At 39.6% G+C, this 22,417-nt stretch overlaps 1 protein-coding gene across 4 annotated transcripts in view; it reads right to left on the reverse strand.

Annotated features, from left to right (window-relative positions):
- KLHL32 (kelch like family member 32) overlaps positions 1 to 22,417 on the reverse strand; it is a 206,472-nt gene that overhangs the window by 138,757 nt on the left and 45,298 nt on the right. For all 4 annotated transcript variants that reach the window (XR_010916570.1, XM_067530050.1, XM_067530051.1 and 1 more), the window contains exon 3: positions 22,073 to 22,253. Coding sequence is in view for 3 of the 4 variants with exons in the window: in XM_067530050.1 (XP_067386151.1) it covers positions 22,073 to 22,253 (181 nt within the window). In the remaining variant the exon portion in view is untranslated. The remainder of the gene's footprint in view (positions 1 to 22,072; positions 22,254 to 22,417) is intronic.

The following is a 22,417-nucleotide window of genomic DNA, read 5'->3' on the forward strand; positions in this document are numbered from 1 at the left end:
AACTATCCTTGTTTATTTCAGAAGAATGTTAAACTGCTACACCAATTCTCATTGCTCTTAGCTCTTTTGGGGATTGACTTTTGAAAACTAAACATATGTGCCACCTTGAAAACCACAAATCTCCTGTCCCAAGGCATGTGGAGTACAGTTAAACCCACATTACAAGCCAAGGACTGGTCAGACAGCAGTACAGCTAGGATATACTGGAGGAAGGGGAAGGGCTACCACATCCCTTATGCCCCATAACCACTTTAGCCTGTGTTAATTTTAAACTCTGGCTAAGTGTGTGTGGGGGGTGTGGGAAGAGGCATAGCTACATTAATCAAGGGTCTGGTTTTTTCACATGCCTGACCTATATAGTTATGGTGACATAACTTTCAAGTATGGACCAAGGCTAACACTTCACACAGAGTGCTTAAAACTGCCCTAAAATACTCACTGTAACTGATTATTCGGTACTTCAAGTGCCATAGCTACAATGATATCCTCTTATTTCAAAGGTTGAAATGCTATATACATGTTGACTAAATGCTTTTCATGTGGTCAAAGCTCCTCAAAAATTCATGTTTTCAAGGGATATTTGATTTTTTTTTAGTCAGTCAATCTCTACGTCTCTAATAATCTTCATGATTTCCAAAACTAAGAACCTTTACTAGCTCAAGTTATGTCCTCCATTTTCTCAGCCTGTCCAGGGAAGGTTCAATGTGAAAGGGTGAAGAATGTAATCATCTCACTGCATAGCAGTACTTGGTCTGCATTCCAGTAAAATCCAGTTTTCTGGCACCAAGAGCTTTACATTTTAGATACTATAATTACTCTGCTATGAAGCCAATTCATAGTGGTGACAAATCCCATTACGCATTCAAATCCAAACGTAATGGCCTATGATAGAATATAGCAATTACTTTCCACTCTGCTGGATATGAGTCAACCTCTAATGGAATAGTGTGAAAGTGAAATAGTGGACAATTTGAGAATCCTGAAACTTGTTTAGTCTGCAAAAGAGAAGAGTGAGGGGGGTACTTTTTTGAAATAGTCCATTTTATGACAGAACAAGGCGGTCTCAAGTTTTTAACTAACTACATTAAGCAGTTTTAATCTGAATAAGATTGGCTAAAAAAAAGTTCCTTTCATTTATACTGTCATAGTTGTTGAGCAATAGTTTAATAAATAGGACCAAATATGAAATCTGCTCACTGACCACTTTTCTTTTATCTTTCATCTCCTTTATGAAGAAACCCTAAAAAACTAATTAAAGCCTATCAGCTGAATAAATAAAAAACAAATGCCACACTAGAGCTAAAATAAAGGGCTTCCAAGTTCTCACCATGCCAGCAGAGACAGAGCCGCTGTGCTTTTATGTCATCTCCTCCAGAATAAGTAACTCTCCTAAAATAATGTTTTAATTCTCATTAGCATGCTAAACTTGGACATGCTCATTTGTCATTGGGCTTTGTTCTTTATAGCCAACCTTCAAACTAACAGCATGATCCAATGCCCACAGAAGTTAATGGAAAGGACCTCAAAGCCAGATTCTTGAAGATGTTTAGGTGCCTAAATATGCAGTTAGGCGCCTAGTGGGATTTTCAAAAGTGCCTGGGCATCTAACTCAGATTCATTCCATGGGACTTAGGTGCCTAAGTAAAAATACCTTTGAAAGCATGGCCATGACTTCAATGGGAGTTGAGGGTGCTCAGCACGGTATAAGCATGGTGCTGCTGCCTCCTTGCACTCCTTGTTTCCAGATGCTAAATTGATATTAATGAAGCTAAAAATATACACTATTTTTTCAGTATTACAGCAACTGCTTAATTGGAAAAGTAATTGCCAGATATATTATGCAGTGGTGAATGGGTGCGTATAGGGGGTGGGGAGTTACCTGTTCAATTGCAAAAAGGAGAGCAGGTGGTTCACAAAACAATCTGTTTTAAAATGTGGTCCATGCTGCGGGAAAGTTTGCAAATGCCTGCAGTAAGGATTTCTTCTAAGCACTCTTGTGATTATTGGGCCTAAAAATTTACCCCAGTTGTAAGCTCAGATGTAAAAAGTACGTGCATGTTTGTAAGATGTCAATATAACATAACTTTTTGCCTGCTTGGAAATTATATAGCTGGAAAAGAGCTCAAGTTGTTCTCAATAATGAATGTTATGAACAAGTGCAAGAGAACCAGACAGAGAACTGGATTAGTCCAAACAACAAGGGCCTGCTTATATGGTTCAAGGACTATTGAAATCATGGTGGTTAAAACAGAAGATGTGGAGCCAGACATTAATGAACCAAAATTGGTGCGGCAGATATTAGGCCTAACTGGTGGACAAAATATTAAGGTGATTAACTATACAGCCCACTTTTTCCCTTGGGGTGGGGGGTTCTGAAGAGACTTTGAAGGGGGGAAAAAAAACCTCATTCCCCATCCCACCTTGCATCCCAGCTCATCTTGTCTCATCCTCCCCTGACTCCAAGACAGAAGGAGCACACTAGACTGAAAGATTTTCTTCTTGAGAGAAAGGCCCCTAAGCTTTGCTCTTGTTCAATGGACATTGTTTTTCACTTCTGAGTCCTGAGTATCACCATATCATTATGCCATCCAACACTCAGCCCATCAGTGTGGATACCTAACTGCCAGCACTACAGAGATCTTGGTCTGCCTGCCTTCCTTTTGGGTCACTTTCTACCCCTCCTCCGCCCTCCCCCATTTCCTCCTATCTCTCACACTCTCAGCTTTTCATCAGATCCTGAAATCAACTGCACTGCATCAGCCCAGAGAGATAAAATGAACATAAACCTGTCCTATCTAAGAAAGGACCCAACCAGATGACATCCCTGACCGGAACATAAACCAGAGTCCAAGCAACATGTATCATGGGCAGCTTAACGCCCAAAGTATCGATTTGTAATTGACCAGCCATCCAGTGTTCAAATAACATCAACAAAAGCTGTAGTTCCCCCACCTCTTCTGGATTCTCTCTCCTCCACTTTGTGTTTGTCAGTCTGTCTGTAAAAAACAGAAGTGAATACTCTTCCCCAGTTCTTAATGAAAGAGGCGCCAGGACTCAGCTATTAGGTGCTGGGGCTCAAGCAATTTTTTTACATTAATAAATGATGCAGCAAGCGGCCAGAGGGACCAGGGCTATGAACTGCCAAGCCTACAGGTGCTGGGGCTCAGCCCTGGCACAGATGAAGCACTGCTCTTCATATATCAGGATTGAGGGTAAAATTAACCCTTTCCTTTTCATAAAAGAAAGGTTGTTAATAAAAGTAAGATACTTTGATACCTTGCCTCCAAGAAGAGAGAGGCTTTAAAGTTTCTGATTAAGTTTATTTTGCATAATCACTCCATTTCAGTTGCATTATAAATGCTTGTTTCAATTTCTTCTTCTTTCTTGTGTTCAATCAATAAACTTTCAATTTTAGAATGAATAACGAATGTTTGCCAAGGAACAAAGTAAAACCAAGGCCTCTGTAGAAAAAATTCTCGAATCTAAGTATCACTGTTTTAATGCTGGAAGTGAAAGAGTTGATAAATGTCTAACCTTTTGGCCCTTGAGATCAATGCAACAGCACTTACACATAGAAAAGGAAACTGTCACACAAGGTTCTTAACAACTGTGTCTTTTTTAAGGAGATCACAGATTGGATTCAGAAAGATGACATTTTTCAAATGCAAGGTTAACGATGATTAAAGGAAGGAAAAGCAGGAAAAATACAGCTCCCACTCCTCTGTTGAAAGCAGAGGGACGTTCCGCCTCCTTGACTGGTGCACTGACAACTCCTCCCTACTTTAGGCGCTAGCTTATAATGGTCAATGTTTGGATTTTAACAAAATGCAAACATGGATGATTTAGTGCTCCTGGAGCTGGATGTCAAAATGTACTGTTATAGGATGAATTCTTCAGTTCATCCACAGAAGAAAAAAGTAAAACCTTCCTCCCACAGGTCAAGAAAAACCATCAGTGCTCCTCAGTCACGTTTTAAAAGAGAACTACCATGTCAGGAAGTGAAAGACAGACACAGGGCCGATGCTAGGGATGAGTAAGTAGGATGGTTGCTTTGGATGCCAACTTCCAAGGATTGATTGGGGGGGAGGGGGGGGGTGTTTGGCTCTGATTTCATTGGCAGTCCATTTTTTGCTCTCTTAATGACTGTTCAGCCTTTTTTTGTTTTTTTGTACTGGCCAGCAAAAGAGCTAGGGACACTCCTGTACAGAGAACTTCTTGCATACATGACTTCTTAATTTTTCACTTACTTCATTAGATTTTTTTTTTTAAAGATGTAAAGCAGAGTGGCTGGGATGGTTGTTAATAATGCCTAATTCTTTTCTCCTACTGATATGTGTAAAAAGACTGCTCTTGTTTTTTTATAGTAATTATAAGGTATTTTACTGATTTTGAAAATCGTTTTAGTACAAATAATCAGGATCACACACATGGTAATTCAGAATTATATTCATATGAGTAACTGTGGAAAAGAGAAAATGTGCAACTGCTAAGATATTAAAGTATTACAGATGCAGATTACATTAATCATGTAGCAGCATTCTACCGAGTGTAGAGTCAAGTGTGGCAGTTTCAGTGCTCACAATCAATGTGAAGAGTATGCTCTAATCCAATCACCCTTCTTCTAGATGAAGGCCTACAGTTTCATAACTTCAGATAGCAGGAATCAAATCAAATCTACTGAAATGAAGGTGATAGAATGAATCTTAAAACACTGGTGGTGATCATGGAGTTACTGAGGTGTTCCTTAATAGAAGAAAATGTCATGTTAAATTTCCATATAGCATATGTGACATGACAGACAAAACATATGCACACTGTGATGAGCCTTCCCTCACCTGGGGGCTGGGTTGCAGGTGGGTGTGTTGCAAGAGAGGCTGGGAGACTAGGAAATTGAAACAAAGTGTTATTATGGCAGGTGGGGTGGCGTGTTGTCAGTTGTAGGGGAGGCAGGTGCTGCTGTTTTAGGGCTCTGATAGCATTAAAGTTTGTTGGATTTTTAGACAATGTGATCTCATCTCATTCCTTTAGGTAACCTGATGTTATTAAAATTCTATATATTTATATGCATGCATTATTTGTTGTCGCTAGCAAGTGCCACCGTACTCAGGGAACTCACTCAAGGTGGTGGGGTGCAGGCAGTGTTTCCGCGTTACCAGCCACACAGAAGGAGTTTTAATAGAGGCTCCGCTTGTGGAGACAGCAGTAAGCACCCACTAAATGTGTGCATCCCATAATTGCCTCCCCAGTCAACAAAAATCTCACTTTGGGGGCTTCCCTTGCAGGTTCTCAACCCACAGGAGAAAAAAGGTACAGCTCTCCACCCATCCACACTCCGCCCCGACCACCACCACCACAAACTTCCCCCTGACAAATGAACTTTCCACTGCCAATGCCATTCAGTAGTACAGACACTGGAGTGAAACTGTGCCAGTTTCTGTAACACCCTCTGCAACTATTTCATACAGGAGAAGTAAGAGTGGCCCCAAAGAGCAAAGTTCATCCCCTTTACAACCAGAGAGAGAGAGAGAGAGAAGTATATTGAAGAAAATCAGCAAAGATGATGAACTTGCCATCAATAATTTGTCTGTTCATGATGCGGTGACAAGAATTAATTGAATAATTACCATGAAACACCACATATTATTTTGCAGCAAAAGATACTAACTTAATTAGATAAAATGGTAATTATATGGGGAGCCAAAGTTTTGCTATGTTATCACTTATTAACTATGGACTTGATTCTGCCACCCTTATTCTGCAAGTAATTTCAAATAAAACCAATAGGACAATTTGCAGAATAAGGTATTGTGCTACTCAGCATGTAACAGAGGCAGAATTGGGCTCTGTGATTAACACATTTTACTACTGAACCCACTATGCAAACTACTACAGAAGTATATTCTGAATGTAAAACTACTGGGAATTTGAAACGGAAAAAAAGCAAGGCTTTTCATAAATGTTTCTGATGACACAAGCATTGTTGTGCATTGGAAACTGTAACCCCAGCAAATGATAAGGAAATTGCTTCAGAGACACAGAGGAGAAGAGACATTTATCATTTACACAAGGATAAGCAGAAGTAAAGTGACCCAGATGTGCTCAATATCCTGCCCACCTTTTGTTTTCTTAATAGCTATTTAGGATGTTTTAACAGATTTATAAATCATGACATGTAAACATCAGAAATAAAATCTTTGCCATTACAATACTGAGCTTATTTTGTTTAAAGAAACAATCTACTGTAGTATAACTATAAAATCTAAATATTTAACATGGTGTATTACAATGGAAGCCTCTTTGCATCACCCAGGATATGTTGTTTCTGGTGGTTTTATTAAACTGATGAAATTACTGACTCTACTTATTTATAGAACAAGAGATGTCTATCAAACATCAATGAACACATTAGACAGGTGGGCTTTTTTGTAGGTAAAAATGTACTTTGAGTATTCAATAAATGGCAACCAAATATTTTAGTATCAAAACATTTGCTTGTCCGTAATTTCAATATACATTTAAAATAATAAAAAAATAATATGAACAAGTGTTTCATTTGTAGTGTATATAGCATGCATTAATTTGTTTAGAGAAGATAAAGCTATGTAATTATACCTTCTCTGGATTTTTAAAAAGCATTACACAATACACATGAGAGTTTAACCTTTACATCAAAGTAAATATCATAGTTTAAAATAGATGGTTAAGGGGAAAAAAGTTCAAAGGAAATGTACATGTTAAATCATTTTAAATCTATAGTACTGGTCAACTCTGTACTAGGTTATTGCTGTGAACATGACAAGACATTTCTAAAACATCACATCGTAGGCTAATAGTGATCTCCAGAGGTCTACTATATTCTTGCATTTATTTCGTTTTCTCAGGCCCGGTCTACACTTACTGTAGATTTCCTAATGTCTACCTACCCCACTGCGCTGCACTGACAGGAAATGCCCTCCCATCAACACAGAGCTACTCTTCTTGCAGGGGTGGATTACCAGTGTCAACTTTGAGGTTCGATTGAGCGAGTCTTCACTGCCTCTCAACTGAAGCCACAAAATCGATCCTGCACTGCCGGCAGTGTAGACATACCCTCAGTCATCTCTGAATGGCTGATTTCACTGCTGAAGAGGAAAAAACTAAACATTTCTTTCAGCCACTGGATCACTACTTGGAATATTCACATTTTATCATCCACATTTCCATTTCTAATATCTCAACCAAAACCATAACCATCATTTTAACTAAAAAATATTCAATGTGTTTCATGAATGCTAACTATCTTTATCATCTCCCTTTTTAATTATATAGACACAATGAAGGTCATTAATGTGTTCTGGTGAAGGACTAACAACTATTAATACACACACACACACACACACACACACACACACACACTATAACCAAAGAATTAAAATGTTTTTAAAAGTGGCATTTCCAGTGCTTTCTATAGATTGAAGTTATTAACTACTAAGACTGCATTGCTCGCAGTTAAGATACACATATGCATGTTCAGGGAGTGTCTGGGGCACTAAGGAGCTACAAGTTGTGCCAGCAATACCTGATGAGCTTGTGGCAATATTTATAGTATTCAGACAATTGCAACTTGCAGCTTGGTTTCAAAGTGATTGATTTCTTTGAAGGTGGATGGTATTTTGGGCCTGACTGTTATATTGTCTTCAAACCAACTTCCCTTCAAGACCTCAGCCATCTCTTCTGTTTGACACTCTGTTGTTTGTTCAAAATCTTGATCTTCTCTGTATCATCATGTTCAGCAAGATCAAATTGAAAAATATTTTGCGAAAATACATCAATAATTGTGCCTGTGTAAAAAATGCATGTCATTTTCTATAAAGTAAATGCTGTGTTACAACTGGGAACATTAACATTTAATATATATGACTTAATATATCTGCATATTGGTTTCCTCAGATGAAACTCTGGTCATCCACCTTCCTCCCAAACTAGATCAGTCATGTTGAAGTACAGAGGGACACTGAGTGACTGGCTCCCCCTTTTCTTTTGCCATGCTAATCCATTAAAAAAGGTTATGTTTCAAATCTTAATTTATTCCCATATTTAATCTTTTTCTACATCAACTAATTTGTTTACAATATTTTCTTATGCATTTTCATTTGAAAAATTTTTACTTTCCATTATATTTCCACCAGCATCATATTTTCAAATCGCATAAAGAAGTGCTTTGCACAACCTGTCTATCCAGCATTGCTCAGGATTAGCTGGAGAAGCCATGCTCCTATTCAGACACTTCTTTGCAGTTCTCAAGCCTTACATACAAAATGAATATGCATCTGAACAGCCACAAGTGACATGACAGATTCAACCAATGCAATCGATTCAAATGAAGTCCATATGTTATCTTATTTATAATGGTTGGAGTAACTGAGAATTTCAAGGGGTTTCAATTTATTTAATTAAAACACAGCTTGCTTTCAGATGTGAGTTAAAGCCACAGAAACTGTTCCATTGGAATTAGCTTCTTGTGACTGGCTAATGAGAAGAAACAATATCCTCATGATAAGGGAAACACCTTTAACAGTTTTTTGTTGGCTGGTTGGTTTTTTGTTTGGTTGGTTGGTTGGGTGGGTTTTTTTGGCCTGTTCTATTGAAGCTAGATAAATTCAATCTAGAAATAAGGAGCAATTTCTAAACAGTAAGGGTAATGAACCACTGGAACAACTTATAAATGTTTGCAGAGGATTTTCCATCACCAGAAATTTCTAAATCAAGATTGGATGTTTTTCTAAATGATAATTTCTAGTTGAACTAGAGCATAATTCAGTAAAGTCCAAAGCCCTGCAGGAAAAGTCAGACCAGGTGATCACAGTGTTCCCTTCTGGCCTGTAATCTATGAATACATGGACACAACAAAGCAGGTGGGTATAAAATTATAACTGTTATTGCAATGACTTCTTAGAGAGCACATTAAATGCTGCAGAAAAACTGGATGATATTAGTTGGTTAAAATGGTTCCACCACAACTGGTAGCCCTGTCTGTATGGCAGTATTAATTACATATAACATTTTTCAAATGCATCATTACTCTGAAGTGAGAAAATGGAAAATAAACTGATCACAGGAAATTTTCATAAGCAGAAGATGAGACAACATTTCTGAACCACCAGCACAGGAAGATGACTGAAAAGTTATTAATTAGCCCACTCTGGCAGACATGCTTTGGTTGTGAACAGACATTGCCAGAACTGTAAAGATTACTGTTTTTCATTGTGCAAATGTATAACATTTCTAAAAACAAATGTAAATGGCATATATTTTAAAAAATTCTTTGAAAAAGATTTTTTTAAATAACACTTCCAGATTACAGCAGCATGTGATGAACAATCCAGCTGTGATAAATAAACCATTTTGCCAGCCTTAATTTACTGTCTGTGCACACCAGCAGAAAAGCAATGGAGGAGTGGGCGGAATCACATTACATTGCAAATAGAGTAAAGTATTCTAATTTCTTAGGGTTAAAATATGATTAGCCTCATGTGAGCACATATGGGAGGGTGAGGAGGCAGGAAGGTGTTGGAGGCCCAGTACAATTTGAGTTGCTTGACCACTGTCCTACAGGCCTAGCATAGCTTCAGTTGCTTGCTTGGCTATTCTGATCCCTGTACCATGACATCTTCCAGTTGGCAGAGACTGAATAACCTTATAGATGTCTCAGTTTCTGCATTCCACGGCACATAACAAGACAAAACACAGACGCTGTATTGCTTGCAGCTGCACATAGATAACGGTGATGGGAACAACAAGATATCCTTGAATGTCTGGGGGTACACTGTTATTGCCATGGGGCATACTTTTACTCTGCTTCTCCTATCACCAGATGTTGTTTTGACGACCCCAATTATCATGGTGAGAATGGAATGTAGTTAAGGGTGGAAACCCAATGTAGGTAATTAGCATATATGATAATGAGAGAGAAATAATAAGGTGAAGGTTGTTTATGAAAGGGTATAAGATGTCACCACTTAGACAAAGGGGGGTGCTCCATCAACACCTGACTCCGCGGAAGGTGCTGCTGGTTGGACCAGAGGATCCACTGACTCTCTGGCAGGGCCCCTGAAGAAAGCTGTTCCTATATACAGCCTTCTGAGTGACTGCTTAGCGCTCCAGGCTTAGTAAGTATGATATATTGTAGTTAATTTTAGGCTTTGTATCTAACTAGTATATTTATAGAAAATGTTGCACATTAAACCTTATTGATCTGCAAATAGGGCGTACCATGTCTCACTGGTATCCATACTGATCACAAAGTGTCCAGAATCAACAGAAGGCACTTCCCTTTCCGTTTCGCAAGGCCTTTTTACAGACCACCCAGAGTCACAAGAGTATCTTTACTCATGCAAGCAAATCCATTGACTTCAATGGATATTCAATTCACTTTTATTCACACATGAGTAAAATTACACATTAACTTAAGGATTGGGCCTTATATTTTTCTCATAGAAATTATCACACTTTTTTCTTCTTGTGTTTCCTTCTTATTGTTTGTTCTTTGTTAAATATTTTTGTAGCTTCTTTTCTCTGTCCTACTTTACAACTCATGTAGGCATCCTCTATATTACAATTCACATGGTATGATCTTACTCACACTACACACTCAAAAGAAACAGAATCAGATCTGAAATGTATTCAAAAAGAACTGTATAGAGCTACAAAGATTCTTGCATTTTAAAAATACCAAAATTTATAACAACGTTTATCAAATTATTAACACCTTAATGACTAATTACTTAGAGAGACAAGGTGGGTGAGGTGTTATCGTTTACTGGAACAACTTCCGTTGGTGAACGAGACAAGCTCTCGAGTTTACACAGAGCTCTTCTTCAGACACTCTTGATGGAAGCTGGAGCCATGATTCCAAGGAATGTTGGTTTTGGGAAAAGATTAGACATGTTGCTCAATACAACTTTCTACAGGTTGATGGATTTGGTATCACTCATCTGACAACTCCCACAATCACTGTGAGTTTTGAGCACAAAATTAATCAAGGAATCACAGAACACGAAGAAAATAAATGCTTTAATTTCCTATACACCAATGTTAGAAGCCTGGGTAACAAACAAAAGGAAACAGGATTGCTCATTTCTGATCATAAATTTGATATAATTGGTATTACTGAAACCTGGTGAGATGATTGGCATGATTGGAATGTTAATATCAATGGTTATAACCTATTGGGCAAAATGGAAGGGGGAGAGGCACTCTCGGTCAAAAATGGCATTATTGGTTTCCAAGTCACTAATAATAAGAAGAAAATGATCTTGATTGCTTATGGATCAATGTCCTAAGAGATAAAGCACAAGATGTGGTATTAGGTGGTGTCTGCTAGAGACCACCATATTGCTCTAGGGAACAGGATGACCACTTCCTTACACATCTATCTATAATGCATAGAAAAAAAACTGAGGACTTCAATTTGAGTGACATACGCTGGAGGTCTCATGTTGCCAGTACTAAAACATCCTATAAATTTCTAAACATTATAGATGACAATTTCCTAACACAACATATGTTGCAGGCAGCACAGTAGGGATCCTTTTTTAGCCATTATCCTAACAAATAAAGAGGAAGTAATCACAGAACTAAAAATAGCAGCTTAGGTATAAATGATCATGACTTGATCATATTTATAATGTGCAAGCAGAATAAAGTCCAGATCAGTAATATGTATACTTGGTGCTTTAATAAGGCCAATTTCACAAAGCTGAAAACAATTCTGAACCAAATCATCTGAGAGGAAGAATTTAATCAGAAAAAATGTGACCGCTAATTGGGACTCATTAAAGAACACCTTACCAGATGTCCTAAAAGCCATAATCCCACAATTGAGGAAGAAGTCCATGCTGATTAAAAAACCAACCTGGTTTAAAGGGGAAGTGAAGGCATCTGTGAAAAATGAAAAACAATAATATATAACCAGTGGAAGAAAGGGGAAGTTTATAGTAATGAATATAAATCAGAAGTTAGGAATTGCAGAAAATTGATAAGGAAAGCAAAGGAACACAAGGGATAATTGATGGCAAGCAAAGTTAAGGACAGTAAGAAGGAGGTTTTTAAAATAGGAGGAAGGAGAAACAAAAAGAATCCTGACAATAGTATTGGTCCATTACTGGACAGAAATGATAGAATTATCAATAATAAAGAAAAGACAGAAATGTTCAATAAATATTTCTGTTCTGTTCTTGAGGGAAAAAAGATTATATAGTCGATTTTATGGTGGTGATAACACACGTTTCATTCCACTAAGCTCTCTGGAGAATATTAAACAGAAGCTACTAGTGTTAGACATTTTTAAATCGACATACCCGGATAATTTGCATCCAAGAGTTTTAAAAGAGATGGCTGAAGAGCTCCTTGGACTATAAATGTTGATTTGCAGGAAGTCTTGTAGCACTGAAAAAAGTATGTTGTGTCAATTTTTAAAAGAGTAAACTGGATGACCTGGATAATTATAGGTCTATCAGCCTGACATTGATCCTGGGCAAAACAACAGAGCCGCTGATATGGGACTTGATTTCATAAAGAATTAAAGGAGGGTAATGCAAGTAAACATGGATTTATGGAAAACAGATCCTGTCAAAATAACTTGTAAATTAAATTAAAAGTCTGCTTGATAAAGATAATAGTGTGGACATAATATACTTAGAGTTCTGTAAGGTATTTGATTTGGTACCACATGACATTTTTATTTAAAAAATTAGAACAATATTAAATTAACATGGCACATATGAAATGAATTAAAAGCTAACTATCTGATAGGTCTCAAAATATAATTGTAAATGGGGAATTGTCATCATGCAGGTGTGTCTCCAGTGGGGTCCTTCAGGGATTGGTTCTTGGGTCTATGCTAGTTAACATTTTTATCAATTATTTTATGTTTTCTTCCAGGTCATCACGCATAAAGTTTGCAGAGGCCACAAAAATGGGGGAGTGATAAATAATGAAGAGGACAGATCACTGATTCACGGAGATCTGGAACTCTTGGTAAAATGGGAGCAAGCAAACAATGTGTGTTTTAAAATGGCTACATGTAAATGTATACATTTAGGAACAAAGAATGTAGGCTTTTCCTTACAGGATAAGTGACTCTATCCTGGAAAGCAATGACTCAAAAATATTTGGAGGTTGTGATGAATAGTCAGCTAAACATGAGCTCCCAATGTGATGCTGTGACCAAAAGAGCTACTGCGATCCTGGGATCCATAAACAAGGGAATCTTGAGTGGGTGTAAACAGGTTATTTTAGCTGTGTATTTGGCACTGGCGAGATCCAGTGCTGGAATACTGCGTCCAGTTCTGGTGCTCACAATTCAAAAAGGATACTGAAAACTGGAAAGGGTCCAAAGAAGAGCCACGAGAACAATTAAAGGATTAGAAAATATGTCTTATAGAAAGAGATTCAAAGAGTTCAATATTATTTATCAAAGAAAAAGCTAAGGGATGACTTGATTAGTGTCTATACGTATCTACATGGGGAACAAATATTTAATAAAGGACTCTTCAATCTAGCAGAGAAATGTATAACACAATCCAATGGCTGGAATTGTATGCTAGACAAAAATCAGACTGGAAATAAGGTGTAAGTTTTTAACAGTGGGAGTAATTAATCATTGGAACAATTTATCAAGGGTTGTGGAGGACTCTCCATCATTGCCAATTTTAAAATCAAGATTGGATGTTTTTCTAAGAAGATCTGCTGCATAAATTATTTTGGAGATGTTTCATGGCCTGCAGTATGTCTGACTAGATAATCACAGTGGTACCTTCTAGACTTGGAATCAGTGAGTCCTACAGCTCAGCAAGAAAATGTAGACTTATATGGAAGAGATTTTAACAGGAATTTTCTAAAATTTAAATGAAGGCATGCCAAAGAAATGATGATAAGAAAGTTCATGAAACTTGGCCTTGTAACTAGTTGCACCATACTAGGCTGTGATCTTTGAAACCTGTGGAATACAGATCTTCAATTCATAAATTAATTCTTTAGCTTTAGCAAGGTACATTGTACACATAACAAAATACAACCAACTGTGCTGAATATATATGGAAAGATATCAGTTGACAATACTTTTTCCTTCCAGCAAGGGATAGAGGTCTTAAAACTCTCTCAGAAAATGGGGTGTTTATAAAGCAGCTAAGAGAGTTACAGGAAGAAGTCCTTGGAAAATCTAGATCTATCGGTTCATCTTGAAAAGACAGTATTTAAACTAAAAATTGAAAATGCTCACTATCAAAGGTCCAAGTAGTACTGACATTTTAAAAGCTGATTTTATTGATTCAGATTATCCTAATCATCCAGATTACAAGAAAGATCTTTGTCTTTACGAGGTAATTGAGTGGTATGACTATAAACCTATTCAAATGGAAAATAAGGAGAAAGAGGGTTGTTCAGACTTTGAGAAATCGAAGCATTTCATAAAAAAAAACTTGGGTTATAAAATCAGCTGCTAACATTGCAAATGTGCGCTAGTAAAGTAATACTTTTTAGTAGCAATGCTCTGTTTCTGAACGCTGGAGAAAAGAAGAATTTCTCAGTGGAAATCGCATAGCTTGGTAGTACAATTATACATCCACTGACTAACCCAACTCTCCAGAGACCACTCAAGACAATTTAATTGGCCGCCTTAGGAAAAACTTCAGTTTGCCACCGCCCTCCCTTCTATCCCTATAGAAGTTTGCGGCAAATCCACAGTGCCTCCCCCACTGCTATCACCCCCACCGCCAAATATCATGCAGCTGGGTTGGAGGTCGATGGGACAGACTCTGGCCTGGACAACAGGGGCTGCGGGGCCCTGATAACAGACCCTGCAGGATAAGAGTCCAACATTCAAGCACCAGCAGGGGGGCAGCTCCTAGCCCATAGGGAACCAGTTAACAGGCAGCAGCTCCCAGACTTTATGCCCCCACCTCCACGCCACACAAAGCTCCCCAGGCTCAAGGTGCAGATCACTTTCACACAGGGGTCGGCTGGCTCCTTCCCATTGGACAGAGAGGGGAGTCCCCACACCTCAGTCCCCACACCTGACTCCCCCAGCCCAGCCTCACACCTTGGCCCCACATAACCAGTCCTCCACCTGGCCCCAAGCAACCCCTACTCCCTTCTGTATGAGCTCCTCGCTGTCCACCTCATAGCCCATATCACAGTTCAGGGCAACTGCACACGTATTTCTTCTCTGTGGTGCAGCAAGGGCAACTCACTCTCAGGCTTCCAGCTCGCCAGTCGTTACCTCTCTTGGATGGAAACCTGCATCTCACTTCCTTCTGATGGGGGTATTTCCAGGCTGCACAATTCTCTGCCTTCACTGTGTTATTCCCAGCAGGCACAGGCTTCCCAAGCACACCTGCTTGCTTTCTCTTCAGAGATGGTTAACAGTGTGACTGCCCACAGTAATAGATACCCCACAGCTCATTTTATGCTAGCCTATTTTATTCTTAAGATAAACGCACTACAGGCAAAACAAATTAAAAACAATACAAGAGGCTACATCTGTGCTAATAAGTTTACCAGAGGTCACCGCCCCTCACAAACACTCTGATAAGAGTTCTGGTTGGTAATTAGTCCTTCCAACACTTCCCTAAGAAATGGGGGCCCACCTTGGACCAGAAGTCCTGTTTGTTTAGTGGATCAGAAAGGAGGCCCTGAGCCATTTTAAAACCAGGTTATTTATCCAAAAATCCTTTCTTTGTCTCTTGGCCCCTGGAGACTCCATTTTGAAATAGTAGATTGCAGTCTCTTTAGGGGGTGGTGTTTCTCTGGAGATGTTACAACCTGAATGAATTTGCCTACCCACTCCCTGCTGTTCTCCTATTTACGTTTCCAATGGACATATATGCAATCCCTCAATAATACAAACAATTGCATTTTTAATAGTAACAGAAATCAGTCCATAGACAAAGTCATTGGGAAATTTGATCACAGTAAAGAAGCAAAATCAAACTCAAAAAAGTAGAGTCACTTATGTGGAGAAGAAACAGTTATTGATTACAATATTTCAATTCACAAGTCACAAGGACTAACTTTACAAGCAGATACTGGTATGGTAAAACTATTTTTTTTAAAAAGGCACCCCTTATCTTGCTCTCTCCTGCAGGAAAACACTTACAGGATTATGTATTTCAGCACTGGTAGCCATCTAAAGCTCATGCAGATATAACGAAGCACAATAGGCTCCACAGAAAGTTCACAAACCACTTTCCAGATACTGTACTACCCTTTTTAAAGTTAAAAACAAGCAGAAGAAAAAACTTCAAGAGATTATGTAAAGGAGAAATACCTAATGGCATTTCAAAAGGATTCTCATTGGCAGGACCCTGTGCCTGGGAGGAACCTGTCTGATTTCCATGGTACTCTATAAGGTCATACGGGTCGCTCGCGGAGAACACCTTGGAACAGGCCGCACATGGCTTGAACCCCGTGGAGCCCGGCATGGCTCCTGAGAAAAGCCCCTAAGGGCTAACTATTTACACTATCTTCTATCTATATACACTAATTGACTATGCTAACTAAGTTTAAACAAAGAGAATTTATCTGCAAGATTAGAGGTTTCTACTTGCGACGAAGCAAGGGGCAGGCATTCCACTGACCGTCACGGGCGGAAAGAAGGAACTGAGGGCCCGCGTGGTCGGCAGCACCCTATATGCCGCACTATGCGCGCGCCACTCCAGGGAGCACTGGAGCCGACCCGCAGAGGTTGCTAGGGCAAAAAAGCTTCCGCAGACTCGTGCACGGGGCGCGCACTCACCTATAGTGGAATTCATATGAGCAATCACTCGAAGAGAGAACTGTCTGATTTCCATGGTACTCTATAAGGTCATAAGGCTTCACCAGCCAGGATCAGGTTGTAGAATCATGACTGAAGGCTGAAAGTGTATCTCAAGGTCATGTGAGACACACAGAATAATAATAATAATAATAATAATAATAAAGCCATTGCATAATTCTTGTACCCTAAAGTTCTTAAAAGTTACTGAAGTGTGGAAATGGAAGTTAAGTCTAATTTTTGGCTTTTATTGGGAGTTTCAGGATATTTGGTGTTCTTCTTAGAGCCCCAGATCCTGGTATCCTGTGATTGCATGAGAATCTCACTTTTTTAAACCTATGAATGCTAAGTTTCTAGCCCTTGTGATTGCAGTGAAAATCTGTAAACATGACCTAATGAACCCTAAAGGCTCAGAAGCCAAAATGTAAACAGACACTTTAGAATAATCATGATTTTAAGCCAATCTCATGATTTTTTATTTGGAGGTTGGTTGGGAGGAAGCCGACTCAAGATGTTTGCATGGTTAGGTTTGGTTATGCTGCATTTATTCCCTTCCTCACTATCACCCCATGCAACTTCAATCTTCCCACCCCACAATTTCGTAACAAAGATTTTGTCCACTAATAGTAGCTATTGTTTGTTTGATTTTCAGTAAAAGAAGTGGTGCATTTTTTTGGCAGATATTTAAAGTCTGGATGACGTGTCCTACTAAATTATAACAATTTTGAGGCAGATCAAATTACTAAATGCTGCATTAAATCACTGCCTCAGTATTTTTCAATAGAAATGATTTATGCAGTTTTTAATACTTTGAGCTATCTTTAAGTTGTTATTTTTTTCATAGCGTAGCAAGACAAAAATTTGCAATGACAATTCACCAAATACAGAGTAACTCAACCGGAAACAATGGTAATAACAGGGTGAGTCACAATGCCCCACTCTCAGGGTCAATCAATCAGTAACCAAGGCAGGAGCCGTTCCTGTCACACTGCTAAAGAACACAGGGCAGGAAGGCAGGCTGCAGCCCACTCTTCATGAGATGTTGCAATGCATTAGAGGGGGGTGGAAAATGACACAAGAGAGAGGTGCTGGGGGGGAGGGAGAAGCCACATGGCTACCCATCCCCACAACACAATAACCCTTGCAATGGGTGGGAGAGTAACAAATGACTTTGGGAAAGGAAGGGCAGCCCCATTCTTAAGTCCCCTGACACCTAAATGGAACTGGGAATCAGCAGAAGCATCCCTGGATTTCTTCATAGTGCTGTGGAGTAACGGGAACTGCATGAAGTGGGAAGCCCCATCTTTTCTCTCTGGATCCCTTTAAAATATCTGGGGCCTACTTAACAGCAGCTGGTCCATGCATCCTACCATAAGCCCTTGCAGCTGGGACAGAAAGGGACAAGATGTGCCCTTCCTATCACCTCCCCTTGCAAGCACCAGACAGCAGTCAAGAGAAGGACCTCTGTAACCTCAAGCCACTCAGAAGGAGGGGCAGGGAAAGGAGGATAACAAAAATCAGGCTGGGAGGAGAAAGAGCTCTCCTGTCCTTCCATGGGACCAGGAGAGGATGTGGCAATACCTCTGGCTATAAAAGAGGTAAGAGGCAGCACCCATTCCCATTTGAAAGATCAGAGGAGGCAACCAGACTGGAGTAGGGGAAGACTTAGTTGTCAGCAGCAGAAGAACCAAATTGCAAAGAGAAAAGTGCTCCCCAACCCCAGCCACTCCTTGAAATCAGACACAGGTGCTCTAACAACCTACCCCTTCTGTGCACTAAGAAGTGGAGAAGAAAGAGATGTCCTGGCTGCACAGGGCCAAGAGAGGCGACATAGCAGGGTCACCAGCCACTCTTAAGAACAGTACAGGTATCTGGCAGAGGCGTGTTCCCGTGCTGAGTGTGGAGGGTCTCTCTTATAGCAATAAGTGAGAGAAAAGCGGGAAAATGTACTAAAAAACTGGAAGTTAAATTGATTGGGTAGTAATTACAGCGAAAGTGACTGATTTCAAGTTGACAGCATTCCTTAAATGCATACAGCAAGCTAAACCTCAACTGTAACAAAAAAGTTATGAAGTTTCAGGGAGGATGAAGATCCTGTTTAGACAATTAAGGATACAGAATAGCTAGCAATGCGTAGGTGTTTAAAACATATAATTACATTAATGGAATGAAAAGGTCACTGTAAAGGCGTTTAATGCTACAACTGCTGTAGCTAAAATTTTAAATAACTGTATTTTGTTACTGAAAACAGACTTTTAAAGTAATTACTCCTTTAGTCTCAGAATAGTGCCAATGTGACTCACTACTTAAAGAGATTTAAAAATGAACCTATAGATGCAGTTTAGAATTTTTCTCTTTCTCTCTTTTTTTTTTGTCTCTCTCTCTCTCTCTCTCACACACACACACACACACACACACACACACAAGGTGGGACTGGGTAGCAATGCCTATAATTAAGGTTGCACAACACTTCCCATTAGAAGACCCATTTTTCAGTTGCTTTGAATTTCACCCAACTTTCATCATTTGGACTGAAATTTTCTATGCTGGGTGTCTACCTCAAGCTGAAATGTTTTGGAATGTTTCAGCCAAAATCATTCATCTCTTTCTGAGAAAAAGGGATGGGGGAAAATACGTTATTATGCCTTGTTAAAAAATTCTGGCAATGTTTTCTGTGAAAAGCTCTAGAATCTTCCAATACTCTGGAGCACAGGCTTTAAATCTGGCAGAAGGGTGGCCTTTTGTCATCCCCATAAACATCCACCCAATGTGGCTAATTTATAAGCCTTTGGGGGAGGGAGGGTAAATCACAATTCACACATGCTCAGTAGTAGCTTACTAGAATATCACAGCTAAATTCCCAGAAGATTCCAGCCACGCTGGGCATGCTGCAGCCTGGGGATGAGCGGGATTTTTCCTGCAATTGCAGCTGCGGGCTGTTGCAGACCATACGAGGGGTGGGCAGCTGAACTGAGAGCAAGAAGTCTGTCTAAACTGTGCTCTCAGTGGGGCCCCAGTTATGCAGAGGGAGCATGGAAGAGGAAGTTGTTTGGTTTGAATGCAGAGTGGACGAGAGCTGGACTTGCAGCAGGAATAGGGGGAGTAGACTGGGGACATGGACCCTGTGCGGGTTGGGGGAAATTAGGACTGGAGTCTGGCCGGGGGTGTGGAGATTGGGAATCTGCATGGCAGGAGAAGGAAGATCTGACAAACAACTGGAGGAGAACAGACTGGCTGGGCAAAGGGTCTGGGTAAAAGAGACAGAGAAGGAGAGGATGCAGAGATTGCATGTGGAGGATAAGAAGAGAGACTGGGAGCCAGCGAGGATGAGGAACGTGAGTGGGGTGACTGGCAATGGGAAAGGGAGAGAGATCAGATGATGGGACGTGAGGAATGGGAAAGGTGACAAGAGTGGGACTGGTACAGGGGAGTTCGGAGGAGTGAAACTAGCACTTGCTGGGCAAGACAACTGGGACTAGCTAGGTGAGGAGAATGGAGCTGGGACAAGGAGCCAGGGGTAGGAAAGAGACAGAGACAGACTAGAGGGGACAGGGCAGATGTGGCCCAGTAATGTAACCTCCCCTCCAGATGATGGATGGGAACCCCAAGATTCCTGAGTCTCAGCATTCCACTGCTGTCAGCAAATACATGAGAAACCCTCTGGTAAAGTGTCCCATTCCCCCTTTAGTTCTGGTCCATGTAGATGATGCCAACCTACTACTGCTATCATTTACTCGGTTAGCTCAAGTGGCATAGGTCTGTGAGGTGGATCTAAAGATTCAATGTGGATCTAAAGATTCAATGATCCGTGTGGGCATCAAAAAAATCATTAATGATCTGGAAAAGGGAGGGAATAATGAAGTGGCAAAGTCTGCAGACAATACAAAATTATTCAAGATTCCAAAACAGACTGCGAGGAGTTACAGAAGGATCTCACAAAACTGGGTGACCAGGCAACAAAACAACAGATGAAATTCAACGTTGCTAAGTTCAAAGTAAAGCACATCGGAAAAAATAATACTAACCATACATATATAAGGATGAGTTCTAAATTAGCTGTTACCACACAAGAAAGATCTTGGCATCATCGTGGATAGTTCTATGAAAACTTCTGCTTAATGCACATCAGTGGTCAAAAAAGGCTACCAGAAAGTTAGGATTTATTAGGAAAGGGATAGAAAATAAGACACAAAATATTAGAATGCCAGTGTATAAATCCATGATGCACCCACACCGTGAATACTATGTCCAGGTCTAGTCGTTTAGGTCTAGTCACCCATGTCATAAAGGACATACTGAAACTGGAAATATTCAGAGAAGGACAACAAAGATGATCCAGGGTATGAAACAGTTTCCATATGAGGAGAGATTAAAAAGACTAACGCTGTTCATCTTAGAAAAGAGACAATTAAGGGGGGATATGATAGAGTTCTATAAAATAGTATGGAAAGGGTGAATAGCATATTCACCCTCAACCACAATAGAAAAAACAGGGGCCATCTGATGAAATTAATAGACAGCAGTTTAATACAAACAAGAGGAAGTACCTTTTCCACACAACTCACAACCTGTTGAACTCATTGCCATAGGAAGTTATGATGGCCAATGGTATAACTGGGCTTTAAAAAAAAAAAAACCCTAGGTAAGTTCCTGGAGGATAGGTCCATCAATGGCTATTGGCGAAGATGGTCAGCGATGCAAAACCGTGCTCAGGGCAACTATAAATGTCTGACTATCAGAAACCAGGAGTGGGAGACAGGGTGGATTGTTCCATAATTGCCCTGTTTGCTACACTCCCCCAGAAGCACTAGTATGGGACACTCTTGGAAACAGGATGTTGGGCAAGATGGGCCATACTGACCCAGTATGGCAGCTGTTACGTTCTAATATGATGCCACATAATGACATTTCTGCTTTTTCAGTTTGCTTTTTTTAAAACCTAGGAAATGACAGACACACACACACACCCAACACCTCTGTTAAAAGAACATTCTTTAAAAGCTCTGACTCCATAATAAAGACAAAAACACAATTACACTGTTAATTAGAAAAAACCTGCATATACTATTTACATTTAAAAAAATTATGGATATTTTAATAGCATGATATGCAATGAAAGTGCATTATGTGCAGTTCAAAACCATCAATCTCATCCTTTTCAATGACTCAGGTTTAAATTGTAACTTGCTCAGTATGGCATCTGTAACCATTTTTCTCTCTAAATTACATCATGTTTCTTAGTGATTTTATAAGAGGAGGAAAATGCAAAATTAAACTTACTCGGAAATAATCACTGCATGCTGCAAGTACTGCCTTATGGGCATGGAATTTCTGCTCTTCTGCAATGAGGGTGACATCACAGAGTACACCATCACTTCTCTGTTGGTTCAGGGCTGCCAAGACAGCATCGTTATGTGAACTGGATTGGCAAAGCCGCTGACCTGTCAGCATTTCTTGAATACTGCAAATGAAGGAAACAAAGATTCCATCAACAAATGTAAGATCCATCTCTGAGGCTCAGTAATTAATGCTGATCAACATTTCTGGTTTATTAAAAAAAAAAAAAAAAAAAAGCAGCATGTGCCCAGACAGAGAGAAGATTGTATATGGTATGTTTAGAATAGG

This window comes from Emydura macquarii, unplaced genomic scaffold, assembly GCF_026122565.2.
Source record: "Emydura macquarii macquarii isolate MOO-44397 ecotype Brisbane River unplaced genomic scaffold, CSIRO-AGI_Emac_v2 contig_3019, whole genome shotgun sequence".
Taxonomy (NCBI): Eukaryota; Metazoa; Chordata; order Testudines; family Chelidae; genus Emydura; species Emydura macquarii.